The following is a 22,615-nucleotide window of genomic DNA, read 5'->3' as shown; positions in this document are numbered from 1 at the left end:
TTAAATCTTTATATAGTGTTTAAGGATAACGGGAAGTATCATAGTACCCAGATATTGCAGGTTTATCTGATATGTGTGGTAACAAGTTGCACTGGTTGAAAGTTTAATGGGCATGAATAAGTGCAATTGACATTAATGACTGTTGCAATAATACTGATGTTCACCAAGCATTGATTCTTGCTGCTAAAATAACCTTCAACAAATACACAAATGTTTTAGTCGTATCCGATTTTATTAAATAGATACAGCAGAGTCTGACGGGAATGTTTGGGGTAAAGAACATTTGACAAAAGTCTGGATTTCATCCAGAACATCACAGCTGAATGTACTGTAGCCTCTTGAGCCTAATGAATACATCATAGTTTTTTCTATTGACTGGAAATGAAGTATTCAGCCAGTACCAATGAACCAAGGTCAAGAGGCCACATCTAAGATTGCTGAAGCCAAAGGTTGTTTGTTACCTGCATTAGTATATGCATGACTCACCTAAATGACAGATGTCTATGATTTAGAACATGAAAACATCCTGTGATAGTAACTGTTAAATATTTACTTAGCCACAATGATCTGTGATAGATGATCATTACCGATTGGCCAACATCAGACTCAGAGCCACAGAGAGGAACGGCAGCAGCCCACCATAAATGGCAGCTGCCCCTTCTTTTTCCAGACAATGCTCATACCTCTCAAAGTCTACCTCTCTGGCTGCACACACGTGATCAACACGGCAGTCTCTGTGACACTCCGTCAGGTCATAGCTGACAGAGTTGAACTCGTAGTACTTCTGTAGGTAGCAATGATTATTAGCAATATGCTCCAGAACCTGATGCATGGAGGCTGGGGAAGCGTCTGGTACTCTGAAACTCTCTGTGAGGCGATACTCCTTCTCCCAGCGGCCGCGGGCTGCATTAGCATGTGTCAGGTTCAGATAGTGTGTCACCACATCCTGCGTGTATTCAAACAGGTGGTTTAAGAAACAGAAACCAGAACAATATAAGCACAAGTTGCTTTCATGGAGGCTGTCTATTGCAGCTTAGAAAGACTCCTAAATATGTGAGTGGACATTATACAGACTGGTCTTTACTTACTTTGACCAGGAGTGTTTGAGTGTCATATTCAAAGACACGGATCCCAGGGTTGTTGGCTCCATCCACTACTCCAGGAAGAGTTGTTTTCCATGGTGTGACACCAGGGCTGAGGAACATTGTGCTGATAGGAGAGCCTGTAGAAACAGAAGGGCCATCACCTCTGATTATCACAATATAATGTGCCAAAAAGTCATAGGGAACATCTGGACACTAAAGGGTTCAGTGGGTAGAATTTAGGAGGGCAGGAATGGAATATTATTAGAATCATGTTTTTGTTACCTAAGGGTGCTTTCAGACCTAGAGTTGTCTTGCTTTGGTCTGAATCAAGTACTAATTTTGTTACAAAGATGTATAATTGCCTAGAGTTGGTTTGTGTTCTCACGGCAGCATTTTAAAAGCAGACCAGATAAACTGCCTTGCACAAGAAAGCTGCTCTTGATTGGTCAGAATTTCCATGCGGGAAAAATCCAGTAAGTAAACAATGTGCATATTAAGGCAGTACAGGAGGAGGTGCACATTAATAATCCTCCAGGACTGTAACATGCTCATGTTTAACGCAAACAATGTGTAATGTGACTTCAGTTGGTTCGGATCGAGGTCGGAACACGTTCTCACCACAAATGAACCGCACCAGAGTTCGTTTGTAACCAGACTGAGACCACCTCTTCAAGAAGGTCTTGGTCCGGTTGTTTTGGTGTGCACCCGAGTGCGATTGCTGTGTTCACACCTGCCCAAATGAACTCCACTTAGGGGGCAAATGAACTTGAGTTCAGTTGAACCGAACCAAACAGGGCAGGTGTGAAAACACCTTTAGAATGTTTATATTGTTATTATCATTTAGATTGGGAGTGAGTCCTCGTCACCAGGTTTCTACAGTAGCCCAGAACGGACAAAGCAAACACTGGCTCCAGAGAAACCATTTTATGTTTTCATGTCAGCTGTCGTAGTTAGCAGCCCCTCCACGACGAGCAGCATTGGAAAAACACAGATTTTTAGCATGAAACTGTTCTATCCAGTGTTTTTACCAGTTTTAATCACCCGGTTCGTTTGTTCTGAAGAGGAAGAGACCTCTGTGGATAATCGGCTCATGGTAAAAACCACCTGAACAATGAACACTGAAGTAATTGTAACCGGGAGAAGTTTCATCTGATTGCAATCTGCAATCCTCACAGCTAGATACTACTAAATCCCCCTAAATCCTACACACTGTTCCTTTGATGTATTAGTCTCACTGTAAAGACATTGAAAAGACTGACCTTACCCTTTGAGTTGTAGAACATTCGGAAGCTGTCGGTATGATGATGGCCAAAGAACTGTCCATGTATGACTGAATGATGCTTCTGGATTAAATCCAAGTATAGCTTGTTGAATTGAGGCCTAAACCATGGCTTGTTTCTCTTCTTCTCGAAGAAACCTGGGGGAACGTGGCCGATGATGTACACCTGGTAGATGAAACAAAGTAGAGTTAGCAAAATGTATTTTCTTATCTATTTTTTATTCACATTAGTGAATGAAAAATCATCTTATGTCTACTATTTCAGTTTAATCATCTTTTTTCAAGGCATGACTTAAAGTGGGCTTGAATTAGGGAGAGTCTTCATCTTCATCTTCTAACCGCTTCATCCTCTTGAGGGTCGCGGGGGGGCTGGAGCCTATCCCAGCTGACATCGGGCGAGAGTAGGGAGAGTCTGCTTGTGAAAATTGACCTCCTTCCCATTAGATTATTTTTCATTAAGAGGATGTAAACTCAAATCTTAGTTCCTGTTAACCTTAGTAACCAGAGTTAAAACGAGGAATAAGGAGTTCATTACTCACGGAATGATTTATTACCCTCTAAACTATAATTACAACATGACACTGAATCCAATTTAATTTAATTGTTGTGGGGCATGGATAGAGAAGTAGCTACTTTGCCTTTTCTTTGTTGTTGGCAGCCTCTGTTAGAACCCGATCCGCCCAGCTAAACTGGCCTGCTGGGTCCTCCGTGTCCTGGGTCACCTTGTTCTGGTCATAGTAGAGATTAGTGTTGAGGACCAGCATCCTGAAACCTGCTCGATTTAGTAGCTTTTCTGTGTAATATCCACCTGTGTAAGGAAAAATATAGCAGAAAACACATGACACTATTGGACGTGTGCTTTCAAATGTATAATTAATTTATTCTTAGGAAAGCAATTACAAAAACAGCATCACAGGAGGCTCTATCCACCTTTTATAAAAGTCTCTCTGGACTGTGGCTCCAACCAGTCCTGCCACATCTCTGCTGTTCGGTTATATATGTAGTTTGGGGCTGCTGGAAGTTGGCTCTTTGGGTGGTAGTCATGGTTACCCAGGGTAGAGTACACTTTAGTTTCTAAGGAAGGTTTAGCAATTATATGAGTTTAAAAAATGATGGTAATCTTTGATATTTTCTCCCTTAAAGATCTCGACCTCACACTCACCTGGAAACACCTGATTTATAATGTGTGTTAGGTTGCTGATAATGTGGAGCACTGCTTCTTCACCTAGATCTTCATTAGGTACATGTGGTGTGTCATCTCTGAAAAGCAAAATAATACATAGCAGATAGTTTCGGGATTAAAGGCGCAATGGGAAAAGTGATTATTTTTTGGGCTCCACTATTGGAGAGGGTTTATTAGAAATGAAATGGGCTAATTCACAGTGGAACAGTTGCTGTGCCCCTATAGTGCATGACATCTCGTAAAAACATAAACATGATGGTTATGAAGCCTTTATCTCTCTATAGATGGACTTGGGACTCAAGCACCAAGCGCCATTAAACACATTATAGTCAACATAAAGCGCATACATACCCTGTCCATACTATGAAGTCCGGGTCTGGTAGAATATCCTTCATGGCATATACAGAGGAGTTTATAAGGAGCCATGGCGAGTCACAAACATAATCTCCATACTTCCCCGCATTGGCCGCAGGTTGTTTGCCGCTTGATGCGCACACAAGTTCAGGATTATCGCTTAGTTTGTATGTTGGGTCCCAGTGCAGATCCGTGATGTGCCAAAAGTTCCCTGGAGAAAACGATGCGTACTTACGCACATGAAGTTGTTTCTGCACTATGATAGGAGTTGTTCTAAAGAAACATTTTAATGATGTAGTCTATAAAAATATAACCAGGCTACATACCTGACAGCGCGACCAGCTCTTTGAAAAGCAGACAAGACAGGAGCAGCCTCACTGCGGACATGTTGAACTCTTCCAGGAAAGCAAAAGTCCGAAAAAAGTCAAGTACGGATTTAAGAGGTAAGTCTATAAAGGGCAAACAAGATAAGATACGGGATACAGCTGTTTATGACGCGTCTTTGGCCTGAGGGTGGTCCATTGCTGATTTCTCTGTTATACTTTATAGACTATTTAGTTCCCTCTTTTGTTAAAATGTTATAACCTACCCCAGATAGTTTAATATAGTCTACACCTGGAAAGAAGTGCAAACGTCAGTGTGTATTTTTATGAATTAAAAAGGAGAAGTGTAGTCGCAATATTAACCCATTTTTGGCAGCAGGCCCTTAACACACCCACAGCAGTACGGCAGGCGATGAGACAAACTTTCTGCATCATGTGGAAACACTCCAGTGATTTGATCCAGAGATTGAAACGCTGTACTGACTACGCAATATTAAAAGGCTACAGATTTGCCATAAAAGGGAATTAAATATACTAATCCGGGTACTTCAGTGCTGAATCCCTCCATGTAAACTATTTTTATATGGGCTAAAGATAAAATCAGGAGGCTTGCTTTCAGCCTGCAGTTGTCCATTCTGGCATGAAGCCTAAATTATTAGTTTACAGGAGAGTGATATGGGTTTTCTGCAACACAAACAAGTGCATATGTTTCTTTTCTCTTTGATCGGTGTGTTAACGTTACAATTTTTTGTGACATTGTAGCTTAAGTACAATATTTCATTAAAAAAGTAGAATAATTCGAGTTGCATATGCTGCCTTCAGGTGATGCTCGGACTTCCCGCAGCGCAGGTTGAAATTCATAAACTAATTGTTGGAAGCAAATATTTCTCCTTAAATCGATTTTTGTCAATATCCTAATCAAGCAGAAGAACATCATTAAAAAGTTGGCAGGTATTGATCAAAATTGTTAAACGCTTGAGAATATTGTGCCTATCGATATTTTGTAAATGTACCTTGTGCCACCTAACGTTTACTAAGTGAGAAATATGTAGTGATTAATAATTTGTGAAAAAATAAAAATAAAGAAAACATAAGAAAAAATGTAGTGTAGCCTATATTCTCACAGCAGTTGCCACTGATGCGGCGATAGGATAGGACACACAAAATTTCCGAGAGGACTCGAAGGCAGCACAGCCTTTAGTCTCTAAAAGCTCTGTTTTTATTGCCCCGAGCTTTGCCTTTCAGGTACTCTATTCTCTAAGGCTGTGTGCCGCCCCTAACAAGCTATACACGGAATATTTCTTGTAAACAGACGCTAAAAGTATATTTAGGGTCTCTGTTGAGAGCTGTAGTCGCCACAAAGACGTTACTTGTACACATCCAGACATGAACGACTGTCTGACAAGCAAAAACCAGGGCAAAAATTTGCGCTACACTCTGCTGACAGGTTTCGCGCGGGACTTCTACTATGCGCATGCGCTGTATATTGAGTTCTGCGCGCGGGACTACAAGGAAGCCTGCAGAGTTGCGTGCGGTTGTTGTCGCTGCCACACAGCGTTAATAACATTTCAGATTTAATTTTTACTAACCTACACACACAGAGTCGACATGTGGAACCAGGGTGAGTTTAATGTTCGCACTGCTGCGTTCATGAAGTGTTGAGGTCTTTTTGTTGACGTTGTGGGGCTGCGGCTAACGTTAGCTTAACAACTAACTGACCTCTTAGTTGTTGTGTGTTTGACGTTAACGTCAGTTGGTGAAAACGGTTTGTAATGGGAGGATTAAGTGGCTCTGTCACTGTCCTTCTGTCATTTCAGGAGGGTACAGTGAGTCGGGTGCGGGAGGAGGTTACACACAGTCTCCAGGAGGCTTTGCGTCACCTGCCGCGTCCCAGGGAGGAGAGAAGAAAGGGGTTTGTACTAAAGTCTACACCACAGCTTCTTTGTTATCAACCTATCAAAGGCCCACCCCCTCTCTCACACTACTGTGCACTGACAAAAACTGTCTGTGTGTGTATCTTTTGCAGAGAACTCGTGCCAATCAGATAATCCCCTGCACAGTGTCCCAGCTGATGTCTGCCTCCCAGGCTGATGAGGCCTTCAAAGTAGGAGAAGTAGAAGTTGCCCAGGTAAGCTGAAGCAAAGCAGGGAGCACAACAACAATAAATAGGTGCCAGTAGAAGTAGGTGTTAGAGTCTGATGGCTGTGGAGACAAAGGATCTCCTGTGTTGAGTCCTGCAATGCAAAGAAATAAGCCCATCACTATGGCTGCTTCTCTGTCCTGCCATGATGTCTCACCACAACAGTCCCCACTGAAACCAAGTTCCTGCCAAGTGCTGAACCTGCTGTCTTTATCAGCTTGTCTAGCCGTCTCTTGTGCTTGTCTGTCATGCTGCCTCCCCAGCAGACTACGGCGTACAGGAGTGCGCTTGCCACCACTGCTTGGTAAAACATATGCAGTATGTCACTGCACACATCAAAAGACCTAAGCTGCCTGCTCTCACTTGACCCCTATCATTTATTTCCTGTTACGTTGTGGCCTCTAAATGGTGGCATGACAGAAATGTCAGAGTTGTGAAAGATGTCTAACACAATTTCCCCGAGCCCTTGTTGATGTACAACAGTTTAAAAACTAAAGCATTTTCAATTTTCAAATATATAAAAACACAAGAGCAGCAGACCCAGAGTTGAAAGCTTGAACAAGTAAACGTCTGTTTGAGGAATGACTTAAATAATTAATCCAGTATCAACATTGCTGCTAGAGAGTTGAGCAACTGAAAAACAATCTGCCACTATTTATTAGATTTCGTTGTTTCCTTAGTAATTCCACAAGGTGAAACGACAAACATTTGTAAGTTCTAGGCACTCAAATGTGAGGGTTTAGTGCTGTTCTTAATACAAAAGTAAACTGAATAACTTGCGGGGTACACCCTGGACAGGTCGCCAGACTATCACAGGGCTGACATATAGAGACAGACAACTATTCATACTCGCATCCACACCTACGGACTATTTAGAGTCACCAATTAACCTGCATGTCTTTGGACTGTTGGAGGAGGCCGGAGTACTTGGAGAAAACCCACGCTGACACAGGGAGAACATGTAGACTAATTTGGTGTATCATTTACTTAAGAGATGATACACTACAGCATATTGATACAAAGAATGTAGCTATTTAACTGTCTCAATGTCACTGTTGGTTCGTGTTCTGTGTCACAGGTGACCATTGTAGGTATCATCAGGGCCACAGACAAATCCATGACCAACATCCAGTACAAGGTGGACGACATGACGGGTGCTCCAATGGATGTGAAGCAGTGGGTAGACACAGAGGTCAGTGACGGGTCTTTTATCTTTACACAAACAATTTTAAAATATACTGCTGATGTATTTCTCTCGGTTATCTTTTGAGAGAAGCATGAATCATGTACTGTAAAATGTGTATGAGTGGTGAATAAAACCCATTACCAAGAACGTCACATTGTTGGTGGTTTCCTGTTCAACAGAGGTTGATAGACCATTTTAATTGGTGGATTATTTTGGGTATAAGATCATTTGTTTGGTTCCATAGTTATGAGATTGGCCACTGCTGTCTAGTGACTGCTCAGCAATAAGTTTCACTTCTCAAATTTATTATTAACCGAAAGGAGTTAGGAGTTTTGTTTCATGGGAAGGCATTAAACGCGTCACAGTATCAATACAACAGTCATGACACAAAATACCAATGTGCATGAGGTCACGTATGTAGAGCATTAAGCAAGGATAGACACTAATGCCAGCATGAATTACAAATGTAAGATCAAGACCCAGACCAAATGTAAAGTAATGTGAATTGCTGTGGCAGTAATCCCTGCACTAACTCAACCTACTCCTGTTGAGAGCCTGAGCATTGTTTTCTCCTTCTTGTTTAGAAGCTGTAGCATATATTTTTGGGGGGTAAACTACATAAATCAAGCCCCTTAGCGACACTGTTGTTTTGGTTTGTACAGGACCCCAGTGTGGACAGCACTGTCCTGCCTCCTGGAACATATGTCAAAGTCTCTGGCAACCTGCGCTCCTTTCAGGTGAGTTAACTGTCAGCATCCTCTCTACAGTACCCAGAGACAAAGAGGAACTTTAACTTCAAGAGCTCTTGTGAGGCCACGTGACCCTGTGACATTAAAGTTGGCCTGTTACAAGAACTTATTGTTTTAGTAATTTTATTCTTATTGACCACATTGGAGTTCCTCTTTGAATTCAGCTGTTTTACAACCTAGTGGTGAATCTTTGTGTCCTTGTCTCAGAACCACAGATCTGTCGTGGCATTTAGCGTCAGGCCACTGGAGGACATGAATGAAATCACCTCACATATGCTGGAGGTTGTTCAAGCGCACATGATGCTAAGCAAATCTCAAACCATGGTGAGAAACCTTAAGCATAAACCTCTGCAGTTTTTATTGTCGATTTCAAACACATTGAGAAAGTTAGGTTACATCAGTTTATATCACATATTAATACTACTGATGTTAAGGAATGCTTTGTTTAAGTTAGAATTGAGAAAATCAGCTAAATAAAAACATGCATCACTTTTAAGACACTGATAAACTGCAAAAATACATCAATCTGAATCTGAAAAGCTGTAAAGTGACATTTTTTGGACAGCAGTTATCTGAGGAGAGTATACTGTACCTGGTTTCAACATGCAACAAAACTGTTGTGTATTGCATTTTCTCTTTTCAATCTTTTTCCCATAACACAGAAATGCAGAAGTCAAATTTGCTATTGTCACATTTCTTAGTATCTACTGTCAGTCTATCTTTGGGGATTTTATCTGTGCTGTTATGAGGAAACTTTTCAGCACAATTTATTTTTACTTCTGTTCCAGTCAGGTGCCAAAAGAGGAATGAGCAGTGACATCAAACCCATGTCACGACCAGGCATGGATAGCATGGGTAGTAGCTACGCAGGTGCTATGGACATGACTAACAATGGCCTAAGCGCAAACCAGAATCAGGTGAGCCTAAATCCATGTGTCCTGCATACTGACCTAACTCTGAACATGAATGTTTTAATTGTTATTCATGAATTTGACTGTTACTATTTGGCAATGAAATATATTTTAAATCTTTTTCCTTTTTTAAACCCCTAAAAAAAGCTGTGAACTAGTTAATGTTCCCAAGAATATAAATTGTCACTGATTTCGTCACATAACGCACAAGATACTCATCAAACCACATAATGCTAAGTGTCTTATATTTCCTGTCCCTCAGTGGTGGGTAGTAACACGTACCATTTACTCGATTATCTGTGCTTTCTTGGAAAAGAAAACTGAAAATAAATTGTCCTTCTTTTTAAAAAAAAAAAATATAAAAAAAAGATATTTTTTGGGCCATTTTGCCTTTAATGGACAGGACAGGTAAGTGTGAAGGGGGGAGAGAGAGAGGGGATGACATGCAGCAAAGGGCCACAGGCTGGATTCGAACCCGGGCTGCTGCAGCAACAGCCTTGTACATGGGGCGCCTGCTCCACCACTAAGCCACCAATGCCCCTAAATTGTCCTTCTAAAGAGGTGTTGTTCTGCAGAATACTTTATACTGTTACTTGAGCACCTTTGCGATACATGTACTTATTACATTGGGCTACATACTTCTTGCTACTTTTACCCCGAAAACACACCAAGTAGTGATGAAGTGCAGGATGTCACATTAATTACATTCCTCTGCGGCTGGGAGGCGTGTTCATGTGTTTCAGGGTTGAATTCTGGGTAACACAGGTCTACGTTCCAAATTGCATACTTTTTCTTTTTACTTTTAGTAGGCACTGCAGCTGCCCTTAAAAAGTACGTACTGTTGCATACAGTATGCACACAATCATGATATACTATTTTCTCATAACATTACGCCCCAAACTTTGAGCCTCATGCTTTTATATATCCGTTACCTTGGAAACAAACGTCATTTACCAGGTTCGACATAGACAAAGATCAACCCAAAAAGCTCTGCTGTTGTTACCTTGCAACATGTGTAGTTTAACTTTAAAGCTACAACTGCAGAAATTGTAGATTCGAACATATTATACTTGTGACAGTGAAATTACATCAGCAGTTTTCTGTTATTTTTATAGGGTACTGGAACGCACAGTGTGTGTACTGATTGGCTGTGGCTGCAGTTTGCTGCTAAAGGTTTAACCATTACCCACTTTAAGTTTGGCCACACTCTACCACAGACAGATTGCTGCAGCTCCGAGCTCTAGCCATTGGCTGTCAGCTCACCGCAGGCCGCACTTTCTGCTGCTTGTTGTACTTTCAGTGTCACCAATACATTTAGCTTTAGCTATAAATGATTTTTATATTTGGCTGAACTAACATGCCTGACAGCAGTTGCCCGACAGTGAGCAATAAGGTAGCCTACAAGGAAAACTTTGACTTCAGTCAATATAATTATAAAGAAAGAATACTTTTACTTGAGTACGGTTTTTGTTTACCCACCACTGCTGTCCCTCCTCACTGTAACTCCTGTAAAAGTTACATGAAAATAGCTCACTCATAAAAATCAGTAATGGTTTGACAATGTTCTGTCTTGACGGACACTTGTTCTGTTTTAACATGTCCTTTTTCATCTCACAAGGTGCTGAGTTTGATAAGAGGCTGCCCAGACCAGCAAGGCATCAGCATTCAGGACCTAAAGCAGAGACTCGGTACCATGAGTCTGGCTGCCATCAAGTAAGAGAAGTTCAGCTTTAAGTTGTAAAGGGATAGAAATATCCTTTGTGATTTTCCAGTGAATTATCACAGTAGAGTTAAGTTTCTGTGTTGCATCCATAGCACACATTCTAACTAAGCTGAAAAGCAAAGCACTTGAAGATGACTCATTGACCCTGACTTCATGATTTGCACTTTGGTCACATAGAGTTAAGTTTAAGAGAAGACAGAAAGTGAGCAAGTTGAACGAATTACAACATTAACTATGTTGTTTTTCAGTCCTCTTTTACATAAAGTTCAGAGTTATGCTTTTTCACAAATGCTAGCTTGACCACACATGTCGTAAGGGTGCACTCTCACACCACTGGATGGCTTTATCAGTTAAAAACAATCTGTTGCGTGGAAGGGATGCTGCAAACACCTTCCAGGAATCCCACTTACATTGTCAACTACAGGAACTGTGTAGCTGTTATTTTTGCCCATGTTAAGACTAAAGATGAAGTGGTTTTTAAAAGAAATGACCAGTGAGCCAGCAGTCAAATTATTTTCTTCTTAAAATTTGGCTTTGCTGTCAAATAGAAGATTTGTTTTTGTTTTATTGTATTATTTTATGTGCATTAACTCTGACATGACTCAGATTTTATACTGTCATGTATTAAAAGTCTTTGTTCTTTTCTGATCTGTAATTTTTTAAATCTCTTGTGAAGCACCGCAGTCCTCGTTCTGTGTAAAAGATTTAAAGTTAGTATTCCAAGTATATCTGCAGCTAATGTCAGGCTTCAGCAGTTAGTCAAATCAAGTGGATGTCATTCAAAGTTAGATCCTCTTTACTGCTAATTTCCCTCTCTGTGTTTCCTCAGACAGTATCTTGTTCTGCAGAACGCTGAAATATTGAATTCATTATGTGAGACCAAGAAAAGGAGCAAATTGTCATATCTAAGAACTTTTTTTTGGGATTTTGCTTAAAAAGGACTTAAATGTTTAATATAGTCGCCAGTTAATATTCATTTGATTGACCAGTTGTTGCAGCCCGTTTTCTAAATCAAACAGACAAAGAAAAGTAGTATTTGCATCGCTTGAAATTCATATAAAAAGGTGCTTGAAAAAGATAATTCATATTTGTCTTTGTGCTCTCACAGGCAAGCAGTGGAGTTCCTAAGCAATGAAGGTCACATCTTTTCAACCATCGACGAAGATCACTTCAAATCAACAGACAGTGATGAATAAACACCTTCACCTTGGCACCAGTTATCTGAGTTTAACCTGATATAATTCAATGGTATAGGTTTTATAACTCTAAGCTATCAACTGACTCACACCTCTCGTTAATGCCGCAGACCTGCGTGACATCGTGTGAAACCCTCTGATGTTGGTTAAAGAACACATGGTTTAGGTGACGGTAACCTTTTGGTTTACACATCCTGTATTCCTGAGGTTGCTTCTGCTGTGTTGCAAGTCCCAAAGGTGTTGCTGTTGAAGAAGCCTCTGTTAGCTGTTCATGCTACCGTTCTGTATTTCCCACCTCTCCACTGTAAAGCATTTTGTAATTTTAAAGATTTGGATCGCACGTGCTACATTTATTTTTGTCTGTGTAACTTTATCTCAAAATTAATAAACTACACAAAACAGTCGGGTTACCTGCCAGGAACTCTTTTGTTTCATAATTTACACATACACTTTTTGATTAATATTTTTCTAACTTGATAACACAGTCCGTACGGTGTGCTTACATGTTATTCAAGCTCTTTTAGTTTTACATATTTTGTTGCATTAAACCCTCCCATCCACTCATTCCCATGATAAACAAGTAGTTTGTGCAAATTTATTTATACAGTTTTTTTTTTTTTTTTTTTTTTTTTTTTTTTTTTACATGTGTATTCACAACTTTTAGATGTGACATTTCACAAACTGAATCTTGCAAAAATGTTTGGAAAAAAAACAACACGTAGGTCTTGAATAGATTTGGAAGCAACTTTTTATGACGATACATGTCTTAAGTACAACATAACTCAAGATACATAAGCTACACTATGTCTGTAGTTGAAATAATTAAACATTAAAAGAAATGGAGAAAATACACAAACAAACATATATTATTTTATTATTTTTTTTTGGCACTTGGGCAGAAAACCCACCAATGAGTCATTTTAATAAAATTCAGCTTAAAACAAAACAGGATTAGACACCAGGTCTAGCTCCTTTTTGTACCCTCAGATCATTAGTTTGCTGTGACCACCGGGGGAGCTTCAGCTATTCTATTACCATTATGACCAAATGCTGCAGAGGTGCCATTTTGTGATGTTTGTGGTTAAGACTGTTGCATCCCAGCGAGGACTGATATGAGCCCTTGCAGTTTAGAGTCTCTTTATATACTGTAGGGTGGTGCCATATACATCACATGCCTGTACAATAAAATGTTCCTCTATGAAGCTTATAAATATGCATTTTTTAAAATAAGACATTGGTTCAACTCTGGTAATATTGAAGGCTGTTTTTTGTGGTGTCATATATAGTCTGTATAATACTGCAGGGTGTTGCTGTTGTTTTCCTTGTTATTGTATAGAAAACTGAAAGCTACAGCCTCCAAAACTACCATGTGGTTAAATCAACGACTTGCTTACAAGTTTGAACAAAGAGCACAATAGTATGATATTTCAACAAATACTGCAACATAAACACTACAAGGGTAGTACTTGATCAGAGTTTGTGGGTTGTCTATTGTACATGGTGACAAAGCCACAGCATCATGCAGCCTTGAAGATGAAGCATAGAAATGAATGGAGACACAGTTTCGCTGACCACATTAAAACGGTGGTGTTACTGTATGTTCTGTGATACACTACAAGATGCTACATCGACATCAAATACTCATGTGGGCAAACCCTTGCTAAATAAATTGTCCACACAACTGAAGGAGGGCCAGTCGTTTTGCCATACGTGCACTTTGTGTGCACACTGAAAACAAGAGTAACCAAACACTCTATAAATCTTTCAAATTGTCTCAATGGTCCTCACAGATGCAGGATGCTATCAGGAGGTTATAGCTGAATATATAAGTTAAACCAGTTAAGTTTCAAGGTTGCTTGGTCCGACTGTAAAGCCTCACAATATAAGAACGCCTTGGTACATTGTATTTAAGACAGGAGAGGTTAAAAACCGCAATATGACATTTTCTTTCATCACTCTTAAAGATATGCTCTGCAGGATTTTCCTAAAAAAAAAACTGATTAGATTCAGAAATAATCCCTCTCAATCATCATGTATGACTCAGCAGAAGTTTGTGGTTTTGTATTTTCTGCAAACACCCTACCCTCTTCCTGTTTTTTTTTTTTTTAATTTTCAATGGTTGGGACATTTATGGGTGTGTACCCCCACAGCACTCAGGTGAGGTCGGGGCTTTAGCATATAAAAAGGTAGCAACTAGGCGCCAGTCTGGAAGCAGCTAGCATCCACACACAGTACCAAAAAGAAAAAGCCAAAGTGAATAAAGAGTTGGCTTTAACTTTCACTTGCTGGCGAGGATGTTAAACAGGAACAGAAAATCCTGCACAGTATACTTTAAATTCCGTTCCCACCACACGTTTGTGATATTTTGCTGTTGCGGTCGAACATAAACTTCAGTAATACATTACATTCTCTTGCGCTGTCTTCATCATCGTTACGAAACTGTCATCCACAGTCTCATAGTCATGGTCGCTGTCCACATCTGCTGCGACGTGACACTCTCTCTCCTGATTCACTGTGGGAGGAATATGAAATAATTTTATATTTATCAAACAAATCCAATGAAGAGACAATTTTTTTTGATGAATACAAAAATATTTAAACACTTAAATGAGTCACAAAAGTTTCACTTCCTTGTTTATATGAACATGGGCACTGAAGTGTCTTCCCCAAACACTTCCCTCATAACATAAATACAAGAGCACTGAATGTGTATCAATTTGCATTTGAAAATAGTCCCAAAGTAATGAACCATTTGCTTCAGCCTGAGAAACATTTCCAACAAACTGCAGATGAATCCTAAATCCTGTGAATCCTGTGGTGTATTTTGAGTCAATTCCCCATACACTGTCCAGGTATCATAAGCACCAAATGTGTAGGGGAGACTGGGGTTGGTTGTCATACTTTTTGCTCTCGTGTGAAATGCTCAACATTAAAACATCTTTCAGTGAAATGAAATAAAAGCTTAAGGTCTTGGCTTGAAATGGGTATCTCTTTCATTGTTACAGCTTACTGTGACAAGAGGTTATAAACCATCAAAGACAGAAACCCCATCACGAGGTTGGTTGTCCCTGCAGTGATCAATGTTGTTGCAGAAAAAAGATTAATATTTTTAAAAACATATATAACCTTTTTGTTATTTAAGATAAAAACACCAAATAAGTTTTGAAATGACCACCACATCTTGAATAGTTTTGCTATCATCAATGTCCCTCGTGTTTAAATCCTGAATGTGGACCATGTGATTGTTTGTTTGAATTATACTCTGAAATGAGATGTAAAATGGAGGAATTTACAGTGCTGAAAAAAAAATCTAGTCTTTATTAAAGCCATTGTTTCATAACATTTCATTATGAATATAACATTAAATGAAACAGTGAGACTGAAACAGGTTAATCTTCATTTCAATACGACCAGGAACTTTTGTTAAAATGTCAAACAGCCTGGGTTGAAGTTTGTAGCTGTTTAGATACAACATTGTTTTTTCAATGAGGAACTAAACCAACATTGTGCATGTGCGTGTGCGTGTGCGTGTGTGTGTGCGTGTGCGTGTGCGTGTGCGTGTGGTTGTGTACGGAGTATAACATGTTTGCAATGCTGACTGTCTTGAGCAGTGACAGAGCTATCCCCAACTGACCTCTTGACAAACATTTCAAGCTAGCTGCCACATGGCTTTAGCCTGCTAGCTTAATGTTGACTCAAATTAAAGCTATTACCTTCGACTTTTTAGTGAGTGTGTGATTTCTAAATGACAAATAACTTCCAAGCTTTTAATACAAAAAAAAAACCCACCAACATAAAAAAAATGATCTCACATCAATTTTTTGTGTGTTGCACAAAATGACCAGTGCAAAATGAGCAGGACGTGAGGCCATCTGTGATCTTGACATAATGTCACAGTCTAGTGTGGCTGTAATATGCACTGTGACAACCAACCCCGGTATCCCCTTATCGATCTGCACAACAAAGTGTGCAAGTGAGTGCCAGACAGGTGGGCAAGTTGGAAAGTTTTGTTGGTCTTTTTTTTTTTTTTTTTTTAAATATCATGATAAGAATTATAGAAAACCTTAAGAATTAAGTGTTATGGCTTAAACCTACATGATTTTGCTAAAACAACCTCACCTTTTGTCTTCGGCTCCTGCCTTTCAACATAAGTGTTTGGCAGAGCTTTGCCTGTTGTCATTTCAACTGACTGCTTTCGGGGTACGACTGGTGGAGGCTGCTCATCAAAGATACCCTGCACAACAAGAGGAAGTCAGAAATGTTCAGCTTAATTACACGCATCACTTGTCCACCGCAGCAAAAAGTGGAAGCTTTACTGTTTTGTATAGTCTGAGAACGTTTGAGATTACCCGAAAGTCACACTGTGAGAAATATATTTCTCTAACACAGAAGTTCCGCTGTGGTGTGCTCTTATAAATAATTTCATGAAGACATGTTAACCATGACAGCTCAACCACAACACATTCTGAATAGCTCTTGGGACCTTGAATGCATTTAAGGGCATAGGTTTCCTCCGCCAGAAGATTTTTGAGCATCAAATACTTAATTTCTGGCTTCCTGGTGAATTTTTATGCACTAATTTGTGCCATTTCTGCATCAATCTATAGTGTAAATGTCCTTAATTTTGTCAAAATAAAGGTCCTCTGCTACTCATGTCTTTATTGAGAGGAAACAAATGCAAATGTTCTAAAAACTGAGGAGGATTTGTCCTCTACGCCCATCCCTCCCCCTGAAATCTACACATATGCAATTATTGTCATACTTACTGGAGGTGGGGGGGCTGGGGGCCGTCTTTTGCTATTTAAAGTCAAATTAGCCAGCTCCTTGGTTGGGATGCCTTTGCCTTGTCCATGTTTGGACTTTTCTGCTTTGGATGATTTCTTCGAGGATTTTGATGATTTTTTTGTTGACGTCGAAGTTGACAGATTTCGCTTTGGTGGTCGAGGTGGAGGAGCTGCATTTGAGTTCCCCTGTTTGCGAAATTCATAAAAGAACGTGTCCGTCACCTCTGTAACCCTGTCCACGCGGCATTTGGGTGGTTGACCGCATGGCCATGGCAGGGGGTCCTTGGTAAAATAGACAGACATCGAGAGCCACTGGGTTGGGATCTCGAAACAGTGGTCTGGCCTGTGTGGAAAGCTCACCTGGATGGTGGGCTCTAACATTGCTCCCTCTATTCTGAGACACGCAAATCCAACTAGTGGATCAGTCTCTAGTTCAGTGTCCCGGCTCACCACTTTAACATCCAGGGGCAAAGTGAACTCCTTACCCAAGTCTCTGAGTTTGTACTTCTTGTTATCACCCAGTACCTCCACAAAGTGACCCTGCATGTACAGAGGCAGAGGAACCTTATCTCTCTCATCCTCCTGCTTGACTTCCTCCTCCTCATCATCATCATCCCCATCATCTGGCTCTTGGAGACGCTGACACAAGAGAGCCTCGACGGACTGCGTCTCTCTCTTGCTGCCTCCACAAGGCAATACCATTGTTTCGCAGCGAATAACCTCCAGCTGTTCCCCCACACTGAGGCCAGGCAGGCCCTCCTCCTCGTCTTCCTCACAGTTCTTTGTTACGCTGACCTTCAGACCCGGTGCCTGGATCGAAGCAACATACAGCTCATACACCGAATTAAACTCTCTTGGCCGCCTCCGAAATCTTCCACCATACTGCTGAGATACCAGGAAGTACTGCTGCGCCTTTCGGCTCTTCATGCTGGATAATAAAATCATGGCTGAGGTTCCTGTCTTGTGGAAAATCAGGTGGCTGCTCTTGCTAAGTTCTGGCAGCCAGCTGCCCTTGAACAGAGAGCGGGTCTCTGGGCCTTCCAGTACCTCCACTACAACAGGGAAGGATTCATCTGGCTGGGAGTGGACCTCTGTCAGACTGAGCGGGGTCACGAAACTCGCATCCTTGCACACATCGGTGACATCGACCACATCCACCTCTAAGCTGGAGGGAAACTTCAACACGTTCTTCCTCACTGTACAAAAAACAAGAGGATTCATGTTAGAAAATGTAGAAAAGCTACTCGATGGAACTGTATTAACTAAAACCAGAACACACTGAGGTTTATCAGTGATAGAAGACCTTTACTAGAAGGAGAAATACTACTAATAAAAGTATAAAATACAGTGTAAAAATACACCTGCATTCAAAATCTATGGCAGTAAAAGTTCGGTAATATAACCAACAGCAAAATTAAAGTCTCAAAAATGGTAGTCATCATTGTGAAGGTCCCTGTGAGTATTATACTATTATAAAGTATATTAAAATACTGATCACTAATGCACTGATGTTGGTTAAAGTGGTGCTAATTTAAACTACTTTATTCACTATTGGGTAATTTAATCTGTTACAATTACAATTCTCTGGACAAATCTCCTCAGGTTGACTGCGTTTCACAGAGCCATTACAGGGTGAAATTCTTCACCAAATCATGTCACTAAAATAAATACCAGAGACGCTTTCAAGAAAACATTAAAAGATTACTTAAGCAATTAACTGTATTAACAAACAGGAAATGAAGTGACGAAATGAAATGATGCAACTTGTGAAATCTTCCTTACAGATTTTGTTTTAAGTGTATGACACTATGTGATTCTTTGTTGCTTTTTTGTATGTAATGTGATTTGTGTATAATGTACATAATGGTTTGTTAAATTGTAAACTAAACTAAACTTATCTGCCAATCTGTCCTTTTTTCAGATACGAAGGACACATTCATTCTGAAAACGCCGTGCACCATTTTGCTACGATTTCCCAGTTGAACACCATGTTTCCTTGAAACGGCGTGAGAAGGTATGCAACGAGCTCTGAAGTACGTGTTCTCTTGTTTGGTGGTTGTGTCAAAGTGTTACCACATAATAGGTGAAGATTTTTGGGGGGGCTGACGAAGGTGGACATGTCCCTGTGCCATTGTCTGTCCCAATTAAAACATGAGAGTAGCAGAGGACTTTTATTTTGACAAAATTAAAGACATTTACGCCATAAATTAATGCAGAAAAGGAACAAATTGGTGCATAAAATTCACCAGAATGCAGGGAAGTTTTCTGACAGAGGACCCCCCCTAACCCCCCGTTTCATATATGTCGCCCTTGTACCCAATCAGCACAACGGATCCAACTTAAGTTTTTCACAAATACGTCCACTGCAGCTTGGTGTATGCAACAATTGAAGACATTTGTTTTTAATAATATAAGCCACCTGCACAGCTGCCACAGTTGCTTGTGTAACACAACAGGGTTTTCAATGCAGCTCCGTTTCAGTTTAAATAAACATTTTGCTGTGTTTCGTTGGGGCTGAACAGCTGTGGTGGTGTAGGGCAGGGGATTATCAGTGCCAGATGGTGAGATTTGGGCCCAGCGTTCCAGCTTATAAAGCTCTGGTGGTAAATGTGGCTTTAGTTCCTCTTAAGTTCTTCCCTTAACTTTGGTGAGATGAATATCACAACACTCTCACGCTATCTTCACTGCCATGCGCACCTTACACTTCTGATTCCACTGACCTCCTCTCTCCGTGTGTGTTTGTATATTTGTTGTGTATTTAATTAATCACAGACTTTAATAATTTTGTATAACTTTTAAAGACGTGGCCTTATGAGCCAGGCTGTGACACATTGCATCATATTTGATGAGCTCATCATTGGTTTTATACAAGGGCGTAGGTTTTTTTTGAGCAGGCCAGAAAACGTTGAGGATCAAACACTTAATTTTCTGCATTCTGGTGAATATCTATACACCAATTTGTTCCTTTTCTCAGTTCCATTTATGATGTACATATCTTTAATCCTGTCAAAAAAAAAATCTTCCACTACTTTCATATTTCTATTGGGGGAGAAACATGCACATTCTAAATACTGAAGGGGATGTGTCCCTTGCATCCCCCCAAAATCTACACCAATGGTTTTGTAAAACCTTAATCTGCACATAACTACTAACTTTAAACTAAGAAATAAACGTATTGATATAAGTCAAATATTTGCCGTTCAAAAGTAGTGAGGTATGAAATAGCATAACATGGCCGCACTCATGTAAAACTACTTCAAAATCACATTTGAGTGTAATAGTTGACTAAATAAAAACTTAAATTCCACTTTAATTAACACTCAAATATATTAATGTACTCTAATCTCTAATCTAAGAGTTAAACGATGTGAAAATAATAACCTATTATGTAAGTAAGGTTCAGATAACTTTAATTCTCTTCAAATAACAAAATAAAAAGTAGGTTATTCTCACAGTTCATGATGGCGTGGACCTGGTATATTGGACTGAGGACAAGGGGCCGATCACACTTTGTGGTGTTGATGAAGCGAAACCTTCGACTGCATAGGCAGGGCGAGGACATGATCTCCCGCAGAGTGAAGCGCTCCTCGCTTTCACACTCTCTGAACTCTCCTTGCAAGGAGAATGGGATAGACACTTCTGCAGAGGCTTCCTGTTGTCCTTGAATATGGCAGCGCAACTGATCCTCTTCCCCCTCGTGCTGCTCGATAGAGAGCACAGTCAAAGCTCTACCGGCCCCCAGTGTGAAATTGCCAATGGTTATCTTGGAGCGGCTGGTGAAAGTGAAGGGAAGGCAGGATTCCAGGCCCACAGGCCTCAGGCTCATCATCTCCTCGATTGTACTGTACGGCATGTCCTCCGGAACAACCTTGAACAAACCTGAGAAACAGCAACAAGTGTCAGTGGTCAGCAACGTAACAAAATTAGCTGTTCTCATGAGAATCTTGTAGACAGCTCAGACCAACCTGTGTGGCTGATAGGTAGCTCAAACTTCTCATTGTTGCTGATGTCCTCACAGCAAACTGATAGGAGCTCAATGCTGATGACCTTTATCAGATCCCCAGTAGAAAAGCACACTTCACTCCCAGAAATTTCATATATAGACCCTGAAATGGAGAGTGAGAAACAGAACGAAGACAGATATAAATAACCAGATCAACAATCAATGTGCAGATATATTAAGTATTAATAACAGATCTTCTTATTGTTCTTAATTGGGATGCTTACACTAAAGAGAAATATTTCTTTTTACCAAACATTGATAATATAAACTATTCAACTCAAACAAATACGCACTGTCTTATTGGCTGCAATAATGTCTGATTTGGGGTTGAGAAAAGAGGGAAACATGTATACTTTATAGATATAAACATATGCAGTAGATATAGACAGACACAGTACAAAAATCCAGACACATTACAATTTGTAGTGGTCTAATCTCTTCAGAAAATCTTTTATCTCCTTAGCTTTGTCCTCATCTGCCCTCACAGTTTCAGTTCACAATGACTAAAACAACCAAATGCCTACCTTGGAAATACACTCCAGAGCAAACTTGTAGAATTTTTGGCAGACAAGAGTTGTCCAATGAAGCGATGAGTTGTTGAAGTGGCAAAGCAGTCGTGCCTGCCATCGCTGCTGCCTCAAGTGTGCTGCGATCAAAAATGAAGGCAGACAGCAAATGGCAAGCGAAGCATAAAAGGAGGTTGCTTTCTCAGTCAAAAACCACAAAAGTGAATGAGGAAGTTACAGGAGGTGTTTGCACAGTGCTTGCATTCACAGGCGGAGGACAAGTGATAGGACATGTGCATTATTATACTGTGAAGTTGTGAAAGAAGGTGTTTGAGTTATTTCTTATTTAGTTGACTGTGACACAGAGTCTTGATTAGCTGTCACCCAGAGAAAATAGACCAAGATACTCTAAGCTTTATAGCCTTATAAGGAAATGTGTCAAAATGTGCATGTGTGTGTGAGAGTGTAGGACCTGCAAATATTACAATGTGTACACAAGGCATTCCTTATTACGTACTCACCTGTTAAATGGACAAAATCAATTCTCCGTTAACACTGTTTGAAGGTCGAAAAGATCCAAAACACCACATTTTGTCTTTGCATGTCAAGCACACGAACAACTCAGTGGCTTGACCAAACACAAAGTTTTTAACAGGTAGCAACTATATTGACAGATTATGAATAGCCAAATTTAAAAGAAAGGACAGAGTGGGGAAATTTAATTTTACTAAGTGTACCACCCTTGTATCCAAATTTATTGGTCCTGATGCACCTCAAAGTGTCCCATGACACATCCCTCACACATGGAATTTACCCTCTGCTTTCTCAATCTACCTCAAACACATAGCAGGAAAAGACAGCACATTTACTTCCTTCTGCTGATTTGCACTGTCGAGTAAACCAGGCCTCCTCCTCTCTTCGTGACATGATGAGGCAGCCCCTCACAGCATCTGACAAAACCCACGACACTTTCCATATCAAAGATCAGCCTGGTCTGTTGGTTGAATCTCTTGAGGGGTTTCCCCCCCTTTCCATGATCCAACTTAGCAGTACCACCTCTCATCAAATGCTACCCTGACAACACTTTGACTCGTGTAGAGGAAATGGCGTAATGCTCTTGCATCAAAAATAAATATCTGAGATCTGAGAATATCTTGTGTTGCTTTGGTTCTCAAGCCACTAGTTCTCCACAA

The 22,615-nt window shown here is 40.3% G+C and overlaps 3 protein-coding genes across 4 annotated transcripts; 1 reads left to right on the top strand and 2 right to left on the bottom strand.

The window, feature by feature from the left end:
* Window positions 1-213: 213 nt before the first annotated feature.
* smpdl3b (sphingomyelin phosphodiesterase acid like 3B) lies at window positions 214-4,353 on the bottom strand. Its single transcript, XM_033640525.2, has 8 exons — window positions 4,228-4,353; window positions 3,899-4,112; window positions 3,527-3,624; window positions 3,295-3,438; window positions 3,003-3,172; window positions 2,350-2,530; window positions 1,089-1,222; window positions 214-946 (listed from the first exon to the last, which is right to left on the bottom strand). Exons 1-8 carry the CDS (start codon window positions 4,286-4,288, stop codon window positions 584-586), a joined length of 1,365 nt encoding a protein of 454 aa, XP_033496416.1. The 5' UTR covers window positions 4,289-4,353; the 3' UTR covers window positions 214-583.
* On the top strand, window positions 4,205-12,533 carry rpa2 (replication protein A2). 2 transcript variants are annotated; one of them, XM_078171725.1, is made up of 9 exons: window positions 4,205-4,344; window positions 6,042-6,136; window positions 6,251-6,352; window positions 7,443-7,556; window positions 8,213-8,287; window positions 8,507-8,623; window positions 9,088-9,216; window positions 10,829-10,923; window positions 12,042-12,533. In XM_078171725.1, exons 1-9 carry the CDS (start codon window positions 4,287-4,289, stop codon window positions 12,127-12,129), a joined length of 873 nt encoding a protein of 290 aa, XP_078027851.1. In that variant the 5' UTR covers window positions 4,205-4,286; the 3' UTR covers window positions 12,130-12,533. The 2 variants fall into 2 exon arrangements, with proteins under 2 accessions (XP_078027851.1, XP_033496419.2); XM_033640528.2 differs by lacking the exon at window positions 4,205-4,344 and adding an exon at window positions 5,688-5,845.
* A 456-nt stretch (window positions 12,534-12,989) lies between these two features.
* On the bottom strand, window positions 12,990-22,097 carry themis2 (thymocyte selection associated family member 2). Its single transcript, XM_033640524.2, has 7 exons — window positions 21,944-22,097; window positions 21,441-21,562; window positions 20,879-21,019; window positions 20,367-20,792; window positions 16,896-18,109; window positions 16,249-16,363; window positions 12,990-14,641 (listed from the first exon to the last, which is right to left on the bottom strand). The coding sequence occupies exons 2-7, from the start codon at window positions 21,541-21,543 to the stop codon at window positions 14,520-14,522; spliced, it is 2,121 nt and encodes a 706-aa protein (XP_033496415.1). The 5' UTR covers window positions 21,544-21,562; window positions 21,944-22,097; the 3' UTR covers window positions 12,990-14,519.
* Window positions 22,098-22,615: the final 518 nt, after the last annotated feature.

The sequence above is a fragment of the Epinephelus lanceolatus genome, chromosome 10 (assembly GCF_041903045.1).
Source record: "Epinephelus lanceolatus isolate andai-2023 chromosome 10, ASM4190304v1, whole genome shotgun sequence".
Classification (NCBI taxonomy): Eukaryota; Metazoa; Chordata; class Actinopteri; order Perciformes; family Serranidae; genus Epinephelus; species Epinephelus lanceolatus.
The sequence above is the reverse complement of the archived record's forward strand: the minus strand, read 5'-3'. Positions and strand labels throughout refer to the sequence as shown.